At 38.9% G+C, this 17,861-nt stretch overlaps 1 protein-coding gene and 1 pseudogene across 1 annotated transcript in view; one reads left to right on the plus strand and one right to left on the minus strand.

Moving 5' to 3' along the window:
* KIF13B (kinesin family member 13B) overlaps positions 1-17,861 on the minus strand; it is a 209,586-nt gene that overhangs the window by 75,190 nt on the left and 116,535 nt on the right. The window contains exons 14-18 of the mRNA XM_036240641.1: positions 14,001-14,131; positions 6,020-6,106; positions 4,202-4,392; positions 2,645-2,855; positions 1,610-1,772 (exon numbers count right to left, since the gene is read on the minus strand). Of these exons, the coding sequence (XP_036096534.1) occupies positions 1,610-1,772; positions 2,645-2,855; positions 4,202-4,392; positions 6,020-6,106; positions 14,001-14,131 (783 nt within the window). The remainder of the gene's footprint in view (positions 1-1,609; positions 1,773-2,644; positions 2,856-4,201; positions 4,393-6,019; positions 6,107-14,000; positions 14,132-17,861) is intronic.
* Positions 9,821-9,920, plus strand: LOC118616588 (annotated as a pseudogene).

The following is a 17,861-nucleotide window of genomic DNA, read 5'->3' on the forward strand; positions in this document are numbered from 1 at the left end:
CAGGTGAGTACAAGGTCAGGAGTAAGGACCAGAAAAAGCAGCGTTCACAGCATGGACAGGATCTTAAGTGAAATAGGAGTTTTCAAATACACACACAAAAAAAGGGTTGTTGAATAAAAGTGTGCAAGTCCCAGCCTGAGTTAAGGAGACTATTTCCTTAAGAAATACTTCCTTGTCTAGCTCCTCTCTCTGGCTGAAATCTGAAAATACTACTCTATTAAATCAATAATAGAGGGGATTAGTTAATAATGTTAATAATGGCTACTTCAACTCCAGCAAAGTGTGTTATCTTCCACCAGAAAGAAAAAGAAAAAAAAAAAAAAAGAAGCCCCCTTAACACACTAGTAGGTGTCTGGGAGGAAAGCGTCACTTCTGGGGCTGACCTGGCTGCCTTCCAAAGAAGCCCAAGCCAGTATACTCAGAACAGGGCTACAGTCAAGCTGTGTGGGGAAAAAAAATATCCACAGTTGTCTTTTTCAACTCAAACACTAAAGGATGAAAAAAGACCTTGCTCTTCTTCTCAGTCTTCTAGAAGAACTTGAGCCCTGTACCTTTTGACCATAATTGGCTTTCCTCTAAACATGTTTCATCTGTGAATTTCAACTGCACCCATGGTTTGTTGTATAAATACCAACAAGCAAAATAAAGTTCTAAGTGAGTAAAATTTTTCCAACTACACACAGAATATATATTAAAAGACAATTCTCCATAAGTAACGATCGCATCACATTCATAACACCTTTATTACTAAATGTTTTTATTACTAAAAACATTAGGCATTGTACTTGCCAAATATATACTCTGTGCAAAACATTGACCTTGATGCTGTGATGCCGTAAGAGAAAGATGAAGTCCTTGCTATCAAATTAGAACAGAACACCCAAGAAGGATTCATTAAGGCTTTGCTGTGTCAAATACTATAGGAGAAACAAACCACATAGACACTCAAGTTTATCTGAATACAAATTTTACCTAATTCATCAAAACTCATGTAGGAACCTGATCAAGAGCTAGAAAAGAACCTAAATAAGAAAGAAAAGAGCTGTTACTGTATCGCAAAGATAGAAGATCTTGATGAGAACTTTCCCCTACATTTTATTAAGTTTATTACATCATATAAAAAAAGAGATCTGTGATCTTGCATACACACATGAATAACCAATGAACAGCTTTTCAGAGCAATCTATTAGCGAGTAGAAAATAACATGGTTTAAGTAAAAAAGAAACTTTATTTGGCGGGGGATTGTAGAGTAGTAACAGAATAAAGGGGAAAAAAAAAACACTTTGGTAAAACTCATCAGAAAAAACCATTCAGAAATAGTCTAAACAGATATGAAGAAAAAGAGTTGAGTGAAATAAATTGGTCGGGGCGGGGGGTTGGGGGGGTAGAGAGGATATTTCTAGTAGATAATGGATATATATCCACAAAGGCAGAGAATTAAAAGGAAGTAATTCTACTTGAGAGAGGAGGACAAGTATAAAAAGATCTGGATTGTGGAGGGTTAGATGGTGATAAGACCAAACCCACTGGTGTTGAAACAGACACTGGTGAAATATAAAGCAGCTTGATGCAATGATTATCTGTTTTTTCCATTAGTGGCAACCTCACCTTCCTGTTGGCATCGAGGCTGGAGGCTAGGATCTGTAGAGTTACTTTATACTCTGTTCTTTTATCCAGTTCTTCTGCAATGTAATTAGCTTCTCTCACCAACAGATTGGCTTTAACAATTTGTTCCCTTAGCCTCATCAGGCTGTTATTCAGTGTTGCTTCCCTTTAAAAAAAAAAAAAAAACAGGTGGGGGAGGAGGGAGATAACCATCAAGTAGCACATCAGAATATTATACAGTACATGATACTTTAATGCCAAATGGCCAACCAAGCTTCACAACTGTCTTACACACAGGGAATACATTACAGACTTCACTCCATGCACGCACTTGTATCTGGGCTACGTTATAAACACTGGCACACACTCGTGTAACAAACAGGCCCTAGGGCAGTACTTCAAAAACTTGGCTCTGTACACAAACCATCTGGAGATCTTGACAAACTGAAGATTCTGACTCAGTAGATCTGGGGTGGGACCTGAAATGCCCTATTTCTATCAGGCTCTAGGTGACAGAGATACTGCCTGTCTGTAGACCAAACTTTGAATAGCAAGAGGTTAGTTAAGTACAGTCTAACCATGGATAAGACATTTTAGTGCAATGCTAATTGGCCAATATAGAGATCAAACTTGCAATCTGAATCTCATTAGCACCATGCTTTACCTACCTGAGCTAATCAGTCCAGATAACCACCTTTCTTTTTTTTCCTTTTTTTAAAAAGCATTACCCAAGCTTCAGAACCTAAAGTATAATACAATGATAGAGTATAACTTCTAAGTACAAATACTTGTGTATTCATATCCAAAAGCCATACAAAGTAAAAAATAAGGCAGCACCTAACATGGGCAGCTTTAAATAAGTTAATATAAATTCACAATTTCCATTTTTTTCAAAAAGTGGTTCTTAGCTTTACCACTCTTTTAATGCAATTCTTTATATAGCAATGTCTAGATGTTTCCACTCTGTATCTTACCTAGATGGGTTAAAGGTGATGAGCATATGCTATGCATATAACAGAGGCCCCAGGCACCACCTACCTCTCTTCAGCCCACTGTCTCAATCGCTGCTGAGCACTGGGGGAGTGGAAAGAAAACCTGTCCACACTACGAAAGTTCTGTTTCTCAGGAGACAGCTTTCTTCGTAGTTGTTCCAATTCATGCTCATACATAAGCCTCTGGCGCTCTAGTGCGGACTGTTTTTCTTCTTCGTGCTGTTGTTCTAGGCTGTTCAGTATTGACTGCATTGGATCTAAACATGATTTTTTATAAAAAGATGAATAATGAATGAAAGGTAAACTACACTTCAAATGTTATTCAACATTGTTGTTTGTCATCCTGATAAAAATAAGATTTTTAGCCCTGGCTGGTTTGGCTCAGCGGTTAGAGCATTGGCCCGCAGACCAGAGTCCCGGGTTCAGTTCCCACTAAGGTCACGTACTTCAGTTGCAGTTTGTCCCTGGCCCATGTTGGGATCGTGTGGGTGGCGGCCACTCGATGTGTCTCTCTCACATCAATGTTTCTCTCTCTCTTCCTCCCTTTCTCCCTCCCGCTCTATCTGAAGATGAATGCAAAAATGTCCTCCAGTGAGGATAAAAAAATAATAATAATACGATTTTTAAAGAGAATTTGGAATAAATTTAGCTTTCCTTACTACCAATTACTTATCTGTTCTGTCATATCTATGCCAAACTATCTTCCACACAGAAAAAGCAGGTCTGTTATATGTTCCATATATAACCTGAGATATGGTTAACGCTCTAGAAATCTGCTACAATAATGAGCCAGTGATAATCAAATTTCAAACCTGAGACATTCTATCAATGACAACAAAGTTTACAGTGATTTGTATATCAAGGCAGAAAGAATGCAAGTGTTTATAAATATAATAAATTAGTGCCAAAGATACAAAAAAATAGAGTACAGAGAACAACTTAAAGAATTTTTTTGTTAATAATTAAAGTGTCTCAGTCATAAACATTTTTAACTCTCCACCAACTTTATTTATTTATTTATTTTTTAATCCTCACCCAAAGATAATTTTGCATTCATCTTCAGATAGAGCAAGAGGGAGAGAGGGAGGAAGAGAGAGAGAGAGAGAGAGAGAGAGAGAGAAAGAGAGAGAGAGAGAGAGAGAGAGAGAAACACTGATGTGAGAGAGACACATCGAGTGGCCACCACCCATACGACCCCAACTGGGGCCAGAGACAAACCACAACCGAGGCATGTGCCTTAGCGGGAACCGAACCCGGGTCTCTCTGGACCATGGGCCGATGCTCTAACTACTGAGCAAACTGCCCAGGGCTCCACCAACTTTTAAAGAAACAGAGACCAAAGGGATGGTTACCAGAAGAAAGGAGGGATGGGTGAAAAGGGGAAGGGGAATATAGTCGATCATGTTGTGATCAGTTTACATGGTGATAGATGATTACTAGAATTAGTGGGATGATGACATTGTAAGGTACGAAAATGTCGAATCAATACATTGCATACCTAAAACTAATATAACCAATATAAGACTGTATAACAACTATATTTAAATTTAAAACTAAATTTAATTTACAAAAAGATTCTAAAATGCACAACAAATCTGCTCACCATTATTAGCCAGAGCCTTCATGGTAACCTCCATCTGTGCATATTCATAATTAAAGTTGATCTCACTGGATACTTCGCTGGAGGAGTCTCCATCTACATCCAACTGCTCAGAACTGGTATCATTCTTCATGGAAGTATCTTGTTCCTCGTCCTCTCGGTGTGCTTTCTTTTTCTTTTTAGGCAAATTCAATCTTGGGGAAAAAAGGTTATTTTTTAAATAAAGATATATACATGCATGTCATTCATTAAATACTGGCATTTGCTAGATGCCAAGGGAATACCATGTAACTATAAGGCAATTACTGTACTCAATTTATACTTCAGTAGTAGAAATAAAACACACATGCATGCACAAATAATTACAACAGAGAGTATGATACAAGGCCCTGTGACTGTTACAAACTAGAAGTTACGAAGCAAACACAGGAATACACAAAATCTGTATAGCAGAAGTTATGAGGGAAAACGTTGAAAAGATCAACTTAACCCAAACTATGAAGACTTTAAATACTAAACCAAGCACCCTGGCCAGTTTGGCTCAGCGGTTAGAGCGTCGGCCTGTGGTCTGGAGAGACCCGGGTTCGGTTCCCGCTAAGGGCACGTACCTCGGTTGCAGTTTGTCCCCGGCCCTGGTTGGTCGTGCGGGTGGCAGCCACTCGATGTGTCCCTTCACGTCGATGTTTCTCTCTCTCTCTCCTTTCCTCTCTCTCCCTCCCACTCTATCTGTACAAAAATGGAAAAATATCCTCGGGTGAGGATAAAAAAAAAAAAAAAAAATACTAAACCAAGCAATTTACACTTGATTTAATTTGAGAAGAAAAAAATAAAAAATATTTATACCCCTCTACCCTTTCTTCAATAATCAAATCTGGCCTCCAAGCAAAGGATCTCCATGAAACTATAAGAAAAGTCAATTTGATATCTGAAACACAGTTATCAGTGACAGGAAGAGAAACAGACCAGGACTTTAATTTTATACAATATCCAGCCTATCTATTCTTGCCAACACAACACCAATTTTGTACGAGAAATAATGTGTGCAGTCCCAGATCTGACACTTTCTTTCTCAGCTCCTCTCTCAGCTAAGAAGCGAATTCCAGCAAATGAGACCTAAGTGGAAGTTGCTGGGGACTCAGAGAAGACTTATGGTGGTGTGGCCATCTTTATACCATGGGAAATGTCAAGACAATGACAAAACGTCTGGCATGACATTTTTGAGGGGTTTAGTCAATGCCAGCAACCATCTTCCTTTGGATTTCTTGGTTTGTCAAAGAAATGAACTATCTAAGTCACTACAGTCAAGTTTGCCAAAGTAATACAAACCTTATTTTACGAAAAAGGAAACTAAAACCACTACTATTTCTATTTTTTTAAGTAATAATTTAAAAGATAAGCATGTCAGAAAAAAATTAGCAAATTTTTATACCAGATGGCAAAACAATCATCTTCCCCTGAGAAATAAAAAGGAAAACATGTGTAAGTAAACTCAGTATTTTTCCTGAGTGTATTGTTCAATGTCCCTTGGGCTCAAACCACATAGTGAACAAACATATATAAAGGGTGTGACAAAAGTAGGCTTACAGTTGTGAGTACACAAAACACAGTTTATTCTTGTTATTACTTATTAATTATTGTATTATTTTCCATAAGAACCATAAACCTACTTTTTCCCCACCCCTGTATATACTATATATAAATACACACATATACTAAAATTATATAGTGCTTCTGGAGTTATGTTTACTTTTTGATATACCTTCTTTTATTGCAGAGTAAGGTCTGCAATAATCTCATTAAGGGCCATGAATAATATCATACCTGAAGAAGTGGTTGTTTCCCCATAATATCCTGTCCCCATGGTGTAGCTGTATAGGACTGGATACAGAAGAGCCATTTACAAATGTTCTGTGGGGAGAAGAGGTCGAATATGTAAGCAATGATTATCATGTTTTGTCCTTCCATTTTCCAGGACCACAGAGATATTTTACTAGGAAAAACAAAGTAATCAGTTCCCCAAAATTAAACCTGCCCTTGGGCCCTGGCTGGTTTGGCTCAGCAGTTAAGAGCGTCGGCCTGCAGTCCAGAGAGTCCCCTGTTTGGTTCCCGCTAAGGGCATGTACCTTGGTTGCAGTTTTTCCCCGGTCCTGGTTGGGTCATGCGGGTGGCAACCACTCCCTTTCATGCGGGTGGAAACATCCCTTTCATGTCGATGTTTCTCTCTCTCTCTCTCTCTCTCTCTCCTTCCCACTCTATCTGACAAAAAAAAAAAAAAGGAAAAATGTCCTTGGGTGAGGGTAAAAAAAAAACACACACAAAAAAACCTGCCCTTGGTGAATTTTATTATTTATATCTACTTCTTTGCTAATTTACCTAAAATGCTTATGGTACTAAGAATAATAATTATCCTTTGTTTTTCAAAGTTCTAAATTTATTACACAACATATTAAGGAGTAAGCATGGAATCATTACAGCCATTTATAGGAAGATGGTAGCAGTATACATTACAACTAAAACAAGCATGTCCAAATTCATGGATAAAAAGAGCCAGTCAACCAAGTGAGTGGACTCTAGAAATATCTACAGATATTAGTAAAAAGAAATGAGAACAATGTTAAATTCTTCTGTGACTGACCATAGCATTAAAAATGTTCATATTCTATCAATACACAGATCTGTCAAGTCCACTTGACTGCTTATCCTGATAATGGAGTTCAACAGAAGAAATGGTGGGTAGAAGGATATTAAATGAAGATTTTGCAAAGGACAGAAAATTATGCATACCACTATAAAATTGATACTCCTGGAATACCAGTGTCATCCTGCCTCTCTCCTTCTGATTAACTCATTTGCTTAGATATAGGATAAAGGTCAAGTTCTTTAACTTGACATTAAAGGTCCAACAAAAGGAAGCCCTGTTTATCTCCTCCTTTCCCTCTTCTAATGAACTCTCAACTCCAAAAAAACCAAAAAACCTCTAGTTCTGTCCACTAAACATAACAGACTCTTCCTCTAAGCCAGGTTTCTACCCACCCTACAAACTGGAATAATGTTCCCATTCCTCTCCATCCCCCCAAATCTTACTCAGCTCTCAAAGCCCAGTCTGGTTTACACTTCCTCTGAAAAGGTTGCTCATCACTCCAGCCTATAGTATCTCAGTTTCTTGAAGTTCCTAAAGCATTTCCCTGGTATTACACTGCTAGTTATTTATGTATATATGCATGTACACAAAATCTTACTCTTGTTCTAGACATCACTTACCCTGTGAGTTCTTAAACAATAAAAGTAATTGGTCATTATATTCTTATAGTCTGATCATTCAAAGCACAAGCTCAAAAATATAATAATGACAAGAGAGGACCTATTAAATCAGCAGATTTTAGCCTTTATGACAGATTCCTTAAATACAGTGAAAAATTTAATTTAAGCCAAATACATATGTAGGCTTATTTTAGAAAGCTACAGGAGTTAAGCCACAATTAGTAAATAAAAGCATGAATATAATAACAGTTCTCAAAGTACGTTCTGTGTGGGGTCTCCAGAGAACAAAGCTATTTTTATAACACTAACCTGCCCATTTTCACTGTGCTGACATTTGCATTGGCAATGAGTAAAACTGCTGGTGTTTTAGCACAAATCAAGGCAGTGGCACCAAACATTACTAGCAGTCACTGGATCATTCACTGCCACACATTCACAATCTAAAAAAATGTTTTGTTGCCCTGGCCAGGTGGCTCAGTTGGTTGAAGCATCATCCCAAGCACCAAAGGGTTTCGGGTTCTACTGCCGGTCAGGGCACATGCAGGAGGCAACCGATCGATGTTTCTCTCTTACATCCATGTTTCTCTCTCTACCCCCGCTTCCCTCTTCCTTCCCCTCATTCAGAAATCAATACTACTACTAATAATAAATGTTTTGTGAATGTCCTTGATAAAGCAGTAAAAATTATGACTTGTATTAAATCTTGAGCCTTGAGTATACAACTTTTTAAACATTTTATGTGACAAAATGAGAAGTCCACAAAAAGCACTGCGTTATTTTATACCAAAGTATGGTTACTGTCTGAGTAGAAGACACATACAGCCTGACCAGTGTGGCTCAGTGGTTGAGCATCCACCCATACACCAAGAGGTTGCCGGTTCAATTCCCGGTCAGGGCACATGCCCAAGTTGTAGGCCAGATCCCCAGTTGGGGCATGCAGGAGGCAGCCAATCGATGTTCTCTCTCATCAATGTTTCTATCTCTCCCTCTCCCTTCCTCTCTCTCTAAAATCAATAAAGAGAAAATAATTTTTTTTTTTTAAAGATACATACAAAGTGGTCTTTTGGCAGACATTTTCTTGAATATAAACGAAGCCAGCCTGTCACTTCAAGGAAAACAACTGATAGTACTTGTTGCCAACTGCAACGTTCAAGCTTTCAAGTGATTCAAGTAAAAATGAGAGTTTGGCCCTGGCCGGTTTGGCTCAGCGGTTAGAGCGTCGGCCTGCGGTCCTGAGAGACCCGGGTTCGGTTCCCGCTAAGGGCGCGTACCTCGGTTGCAGTTTGTCCCCGGCCCTGGTCGGTTGTGCGGGTGGCAACCACTCGATGTGTCCCTTCACATCGATGTTTCTCTCTCTCTCTCCATTCCTCTCTCTCCCCCCCCACTCTACCTGAACAAAAAATGGAAAAATGTCCTCGGGTGAGGATAAAAAAAAATAAAAAATAAATAATAAAAATGAGACTTTGGGGAAACTTGTGTCAATGTCCTCCAGCCAAAGACCACAGAATATTCCTGCGGCTAAACAAGCTGGGTTTATTACTGATGCAGAGGGAGAAGACACCCTGGGAAGCCTGGGGTGTCAGTGAGAGGGCGCTGAGAAGGACCTGTTGTAAGACTGGGCTTTAGCTGGATGATTTCGGAGAGGCTCTCAGGAAATGGGGGTTCTCTGTACATCGGATGCTGTCAGAAAGCAGGAGTAATTCTGTGATGGGGTATTTTAAAACTCGTATCCATATAGAGGAGACTAGAATGAGGATACAGTTGTAATGAGTGAAAAAGGAGTCACTCACGTCAGCCAAGAGGAGGTGTTTGGTGTTTTGTGCCTGGCACAGTGACCTTGGTTTTTGTCAGTGCTGAAACAAAATTACTATGCGGTCTGCTTTGTCTTACATCACCCCTCAGAGTGGCCTTGCCTGAGGCCACTTCTGTAGATTACTGAACAGGAAAACAGCAGGCCCGAGTTGGGAGTGCTAGGCAACTTCTGCTTTCTTCTTCTTTCTCCCTTGCATCCTTTACCAGGAGCTTGATAGCTGCCAGTTATACAAACTTTAGAGATGAAATTAGTGATGATATTAATGATTTTTTAATCATATGATGAAATGGATCAACATTCAGAAGATCAATGTAAGTTAGTTAACCATCACCTATGGTTAGTTGAACAGGTATATAACAGGGCAGTAAGAGTTTCATAGCTAAGGAAACAAACATTTCATTTAATAATGTTACGCATCTTAATTCATTCATTACTTATTGAGCACTTACTAGTCTTCTATTACGTGCTAAGAATAGAGATTGAAAAAAGAAAGCTCATAGTCCAATGGGGTAATAAAGATTAATAGCCTATAAGAATACAATAAGTGCTCGCTTCAGTAGCAAATATACTAAAACTGGAACGATACAGAGATTAGCATGGCCCCTGCGCAAGGATGACACGCAAAGTCGTGAAGCGTTCCATATTTTTCATGTTATTGAACAATGAATGGGTTACCATGGAGATCAAGGAAGAAGTTAAAAAATTCCTGGAAACCAATGAAAATGAACATACAACAACACAAAATCTATGGGATGCAGAGAAAGCAGTTCTGAGAGGGAAGTTCATAGCACTACAGGTCTACCTCAAGAAGCAAGAAAAATTTCTAATAGACAATCTAACCTCACAACTTAAAGAACTAGAAAGCAAACAGAAAGAAAACCCAAGAGCAAGTAGAAGGAAGGAAATAGTAAAGATCAGAGCAGAAATAAATGACATGAAGACCAAAAATACAATTCAAAGTATCAATGAAATAAAGAACTGGTTCTTTGAAAAGATAAACAAGATTTATGGACCCTTAGCTAGACTCACCAACAAAGAGACAGAACCCAAATACACAAAATCAGAAATGAAAGAGGAGAAATAATTACTGGCACCACAGAAATACAAAGGATTGTTAACAGATATTATGAACAATTATACGGCAACAAATTCGACAATCTAAGCAAAATGGACAAATTTCTAGAAACATATCGTCTCCCAAAACTGAACCGGGAAGAGAAAGAAAACTTGAACAGACCAATAACAACAAAAGAAATTGAAGATGTAATAAAGACTCTGCCAGCAAACAAAAGCCCAGGCCCGGATGGCTTCACAGGGGAATTTTACGGAACATTTAAAGAAGAACTAATATCCATTCTCCTCAAACTATTTCAAAAAATTCAAGAAGAAGAAAGACTTCCAAATTCGTTTTATGAGGCCAGCATAATTCTAATTCCAAAACCACAAAAAGACACTACAAAGAAAGAAAACTACAGACCAATATCCCTGATGAACAAAGACGCCAAAATCCTGAACAAAATACTAGCAAATCGAATCCAGCAATACATCAAAAAAATTATTCACCATGACCAAGTGGGATTCATCCCAGGGATGCAAGGCTGGTACAATATTCGCAAATCAATAAATGTGATATACCACATAAACAAAATGAAGAATAAAAACCACATGATCATATCAATAGATGCTGAAAAAGCATTCAAAAAAAATCCAGCACCCATTTCTGATAAAAACGCTCAGCAATCTGGAAATAGAGGGATCATATCTTGACATAATAAAGGCCATATATGAATGACCTACAGCCAACATCATACTCAATGGGCAAAAATTAAAAGTATTTCCCTTAAGAACAGGAACAAGACAAGGATGCCCATTTTCGCCACTCTTATTTAACATAGTACTGGAAGTCTTAGCTACAGCAATCAGACAGGAAAAAAAAATTGAAGAGATCCAATTTGGAAAGGAGGGATTGAAACTGTCATTATTAGCAAATGACATGATACTATATGTAGAAAAGCCCAAAGACTCCATCAAAAATTTGCTAGACTTGCCCTGGCCAGTTTGGCTCAGCAGTTAGAGCATCAGCCTACGGTCCAGAGAGACCCAGGTTCGGTTCCTGCTAAGGGCGCACACCTTGGTTGCAGTTTGGTCCCGGCCCTGGTTGGTAGTGCGGTGGCAGCCACTCAATGTGTCCCTTTCACGTTGATGTTTCTCTCTCTTTCTCTCTCTCCTTCCCATTCTATCTGAACAAGAAATGGAAAAGTGTCTTCTGGTGAGAATAAAAAAAATAAAAATTTACTAGACTTAATAAATGAATTTGGCAAAGTAGCAGGATACAAAATTAAAGTCAAGAAATCAAAGGCATTCTTATACACCAATGATGAACTCACAGAAAGAGAAACTAAAAAAAAAATCCCACTTACCATCGTAGCAAAAAAATTAAGATACCTAGAAATAAACTTAACCAAAGAAATAAAGGACCTATTCGCAGAAAACTACAGGTTATTAAAAAAAGGAAATAGAGGAAGATATAAAAAAGTAGAAGCACATACCTTGCTCATGGATTGGAAGCATTAACATCATTAAAATGTCCTTATTACCCAAAGTAATCTATAGATTCAATGCAATTCCCATCAAAATACCAATGACATACTTCACAGAACTAGAACAAATACTTCAAAAGTTCATATGGAACCAAAAAAGACCTCAAATAGCCACAGCAATCTCGAAAAAGAAGAACAAAGTTGGAGGGATCACATCACTAGATTTCAGGTTATAAACTACAAAGCCACTGTAATCAAAATAGCCCGGTACTGGCACAAGAACAGGCATATAGACCAGTGGAACTGAACAGAGAACCCAGAAATGGACCTAAGGTAATATGCTCAATTAATATTTGACAAAGGTGGCAAGAACATACAATGGAGTAAAGACAGCCTCTTTAATAAATGGTGTTGGGAAAATTAGACAGCTACATGCAAAAAAATGAAACTAGACCATCAACTTACACTATACACAAGAATAAACTCAAAATGGATAAAAGACTTAAATGTGACTCATTAATCCATAAAAATCCTAGAAGAAAATGTAGGCAGCAAAATTTCAGACATCATACGCAGCAGAATTTTCACTGATACATCACCTAAGGCAACAGAAACAAAGGAAAAAATGAACACATGGGACTACATCAAACTCAAAAGTTTCTACACAGCAAAAGATACAATCATCAAAATGGAAAGGTAACCAACTGTATGGGAGAGCATAATTGCCAATGATAAATCAGATAAGGGGTTAATTTCCAATATATATAGAGTGCTCATACAACTCAACAAAAGGAAGACAAAGAACCCAATTAAAAAATGGGCAGAGAAACTAAATAGACACCTCTCCAAACAGGCCATACAAATGGCTAAGAGACATATGAAGAAATGCTCAACATCACTAATCATCAGAGAGATGCAAATTAAAACAACAATGAGGTATCACCTCACACCTGTCAGAATGGTCGCCATCCACAAATCATCAAACAACAAGTGTTGGCGAGGGTGTGGAGAAAAGGGGACTCTAGTACACTGCTGGTGGGAATGCAGACTGGTGCAGCCACTATGGAAAACAATATGGTGTTACCTCAAAAAATTAAAAATTGAACTGCCATTTGACCCGGTGATCCCACTTCTAGTAATATACCCTAAGAAGCCTGAAACACCAATCAGAAAGAATATATGTACCCCATGTTCGAAGCAGCACTATTTACAATAGCTAAGATCTGGAAACAACCCAAATGTCCATCAGTAGACAAACAGATAACAAAGCTGTGGTACATGTACACAATGGAGTATTATGCAGCTGTAAGAAAGAAAGATCTCTTATCCTTTGAGATGACATGGAGGGACCTGGAAAGTATTATCCTAAGCAAAACAAGCCAAACAGAGAAAGACGAGTATCATATGATCTCATTTATTTGTGGAATATAATGAATATAACAGTCTGAGGAATGGGGTAGTCCCAGAGACGTGGAAGTCAGGTACAGACTGACAATCCCCGGAAGAGGAGTTGGTGGGGGAGAGATAAACCAGAGAACTTATATACATGTGTGCATGAACAATGGACATGGACAACAAAGCTGGGGACAGGGCAGGTAGGGAGGTGGAGGGGGGAATCAGTCGGGGAAAAAAGGAGAAACATCTGTAACAAAAATAAATAAATTAATTAGTTTAAAAAATAATAAAGAATACAATACAGATTGTTAATATAATGGGAAGCATAAGACACACTGGGAATACATAGGAGGGGCCTGTAATTTAGACCAAAAAGGGAATTCCCCAAAGTAGATAACGACAGAGCTTTAGGAGTTAGCTGACCTAATGGCACAGGCAGAGGAACAGGAGAAAAATAGGAGGGATGTAAAGAATTTTGTATCAAAAATAGTAGAAAGCCACCTGGTTGTATGGTGTGTAGACTAGAAAAAAGATTAGGGTGCTATCAGGGGTTCCGGTCAAGATCTGATGAGGGCCTTATTTAAACAAAGCTGCAGTAGTAGGTATAGAAAGGAAGGAATGGGTTTAAGAGATATTAAAAAGTTAATATAAAGGACTTGGTAACTAACTGGATATCTTCATTAAGTGAACTTAAAAGCAAACCAAAGCCAAAAGTCCTGTATTCCATCTGCAACTAGTGTACTTTCTTCCTCTTAAGAACTATTGTGACATTACACTAATTAAAGTACATTACCTGGTGTTCTTTTGAGGAGTCAGCATAACCTGGCCTTCTGGTGTGATGTCTATAATACAGTGTTCAGGAAGAATTCCCATTCCACACAGTTGGATATCTTGGGAATTTGCTGAACCTATCAACGTATGTTCCTACAAAAAAATCAAACTCACTGATTAATGCCATATTCTTACACGTACACATAGTGAAACCATCTACTCTAAGCCCTCTTATATTGAGCCATTACCCTAGCTAAGAGATTTTTCAAGCAAATGGAATATCATGGGGAATTTCTGGCTTTCTCTGAAAATCATTCTACAAGCTTTATTTCCTTGAAGAAATAATACATTGAGTTGAGTTATACCTTTTAAACTGAAAACTGTAGTTTTATATTAATGTCTACACTACAATCATTATTTTCCATTGCAATCTTGTTCCGAGTATTTTTATGCTATTCTGAGAGCATGAGCCATGTGTCAATGATGTACCAAAAATATTGGTCTGAAAACTACAGATACTTAAGTTACACATCACTTACCTGGTCTCAATCAAGATAAGTCAACTACAAAGATAAAACATTATTCAAATGTGAGGAATTTGAAAAGACTAAAATTATTTTATGACTCACATAGTCTCCCCAAACCTCATAAAAGATATGATACATGTGTTCCTTTTACTGTAGACGCGACACCCCCACCCTCAATTGCTCACTTCTCTCAACCACAATCACCAGCCTCTTTTTGGCAGGTTACTGAGAAAACTGACGTAAAAATCAAGCTCCGTCTTAAGAGTTTTAACATTTGACTGCCCATCCACGATTAAATGTTGACATGACCTGGATGTGTCTTAGGCCACCTTCTCCTTCAACACAGCAAGGTCGGGGGTCAGATATGCAATATTTCAGGCTGTGAGTCATAGCAGTTACTCGCTCTGCCCTTGCAGCGTGAAAGTAGCCAGACAGGCCCTGGCCGGTTTGGCTCAGAGGTTAGAGCATCGGCCTGCGGTCCGGAGAGACCCGGGTTCGGTTCCGCTAAGGGCATGTACCTTGGTTGCAGTTTGTCCCCGGCCCTGGTTGGTTGCGCGGGTGGCGACCACTCGATGTGTCCCTTTCACATCGATGTTTCTCTCTCTCTCCCTCCCACTCTATCTGAACAAAGAATGGAAAAATGTCCTCGAGTGAGGATGATTAAAAAAAAAAAAAAAATTGTAAAAAAAATAAAAAAAAGAAAGTAGCCAGACAGTACACAAATTAGTAAGTGCTGCTACTTTCTAGTAAAACTGTATTTATGAGCACTTAAATCTGAACTTCATATGATCATGTGCTCAAAATACTAAGAGTCATTTGATTTTTCTTGCAATCATTTAAGCAATGTATAAAGCATTCTTAGCTCCTGGGCCGTATAGAAACTGGCAGGGAGCTAGATTTGGCCTAGGTTGCTGACTCCTGACCACAACGATGTCATCCAGTCCCATGAGCTTTAAATACTGTCTACATGTAAATCAAATCACCAACCAAGAATTGCAGACTTGGGTTCCATTATTTTCCCATCTCTGCTACCACTACCTTAATCTCACTCACCATTATTTCTTGCCTACCTGAGACAACTTGAATGTCTAAAGACATTTCAGAGTCAAAGGGCCAAAGCAGAACTTTTGCTCATTCCCCAACCCCTCCCCCCCAATCCAATAACTCTATTGGCACTACCCAGTTAGTCAACGAAAAAGCTTTAATGTAATCTTCAAGTCTTCTCTATCCCTTACCAGTCTAGCCCAACCCCATGGCAATCAGGAAATCCTTACAGACTCCCCCATAACGAATCAGCTCATTCTCCCCACCTCTACTACCACATCCTAGTTTCTTGCCTGGGTGAACACAGTAGCTTCCTACTATTTTTCCACTTCTACTCCCCCCACCCCCAATCACTCTCACCGCAACAGCTGATCATGTGATTCTCCCTATTTAAAACCCTCTAGTGGCTTCCCTTTGAAGGTCTAGTGAAGTCCAAATTCTTATCAGACTTACAATACAGTCTGTGATCTACCCCCCACCCCCACCTCACCCCTATACGAGGGGCTACCACTCTCCTCCTCCTGGAACAACACCCAGCCACACTGGCCTTTTATCTGGTCTCTGAGTACACTGGCTGTTTCTACTATCTGAGATGTTCTTCCCTTGATCTCTGGTAGTTTCTTATCCTTTCTATCTCAGCTTTCATGAACACACCCTCAGAAAGGTGTATCCTAACCAGACAATCAAAAATAGCCACCCCATCACTCTCATATTTGAATTCCTGACATAGCTCTGTTATCTCCAGAGCTAGCATGGAAACTCCAGAGAGCAGAGAATAGTCATACCCGCCTTAGAGTCTGTATCTCAATTTACTACTGTGGATGAAAAAGGGGCTCTGTAATAAATCTGACCAAAAGTAACCTCACAGGGTGATCTGATCATAAAATTCCTAACTGGGCAGGTCATAATGGGTAGTCATGCCCCAGGCCTATAAGAAGGTTTCTCTTTGTTCTTGTGCATCCAGGTTAACGTACCTTTGAAATGCCAGAGTAATCCTCTTTTCCAGACCCTCAGAGGGAGCGTGTCATTTTGTTAATTATCCTATACCTTGCTTTCTTCCACTTGCATGTAATCTTCCTTCATTCCAAATGTATGAAAGGAATTGCAAAACTGTCATTCTGGGGAGCATTTGAGATCTTGCTTCCAGGCATGCCATCAGTTTCGCTCAAATAAACTCATAAAAATTCTCTACAGGTCTGGAGATTTCTTAGGTCAACACTATCTATTGCATGAATGTTTTTAGACAGCAACCGATATGGGACTCTTGCATCTACTCCAACTACGAGCACCATACATGGTGTATGCTAAATATCTGTTGATAGACTGAATTAAAAATCATCAGAGAAAAGATATTAATTCAAACATGTAATTGTTTAGTCCAAATTCTAGAAGGAAAATTCTATTAAAAATTTTTTTTCACCCTGGCTGGTTTGGCTCAGCGGTTAGAGCGTCGGCCTGTGGACTAGAGAGTCCCGGGTTCAGTTCCCGCTAAGGGCACGTACCTCAGTTGCGGTTTGTTCCCGGCCCCGGTTGGGGTCATGTGGGTGGCAACCACTCGATGTGTCTCTCTCACATAGATGTTTCTCTCTCTCTCTCTTCTTCCCTCTCTTCCTCCCGCTCTATCTGAAGATAAATGCAAAAATGTCTTTGGGTGAGGATAAAAAATAAAAAAAAAATTTTTTTTCTTTATTGATTTTAGAGAGACGGGGGAAGGGAGAGGCAGAGATAGAAACATCAATGAGAGAAAACATTGATGGCCACTTCCTGCATGCCCCCCCCTCCGCACTGGGGTTTTGGCCCACAGCCTGAGCATGTGCCCTGACCGGGACTCAAACTGGAGACCTCTTTGTGCATGGGTCCATGTTCAACCACTGAGTCACACATCAGCTGGGCAGGAAAATTCTATTTTTCAACAAATATATTGAGTACCTATTTTGAGCTGAGCACTGAGCCACTAGAGACAACAGACAGATGAGGTCCCAATTATAAAGCTTACACTATAAATGACAGTTTTAAACTCTCATTTGAGGTTATAATCTATTCTAATTTGGGTGATGATTTGCTGAAATCTCAAATACTAAGTTCTAAAATCTCAACTCTGCCAAAGCCTTACTCTTTGATGTTTAAACAAATTAAACAATAAGCTTTTTGATAAGTTCCTCCTATAGTGCTGTAAACACAGCAATAAAACTACCAATGAGGAAAACATTAACTTATCCTAAGTTTGTACAGAAGTTTATCTAATCAGTAACTAAATTCTGTGAAGGTACAAAGTAATCAAAATACGATAAAAGTTAATCAGGGATAGCTTT

This window comes from Molossus molossus, unplaced genomic scaffold, assembly GCF_014108415.1.
Source record: "Molossus molossus isolate mMolMol1 unplaced genomic scaffold, mMolMol1.p scaffold_m16_p_4, whole genome shotgun sequence".
Lineage (NCBI taxonomy): Eukaryota > Metazoa > Chordata > Mammalia > Chiroptera > Molossidae > Molossus > Molossus molossus.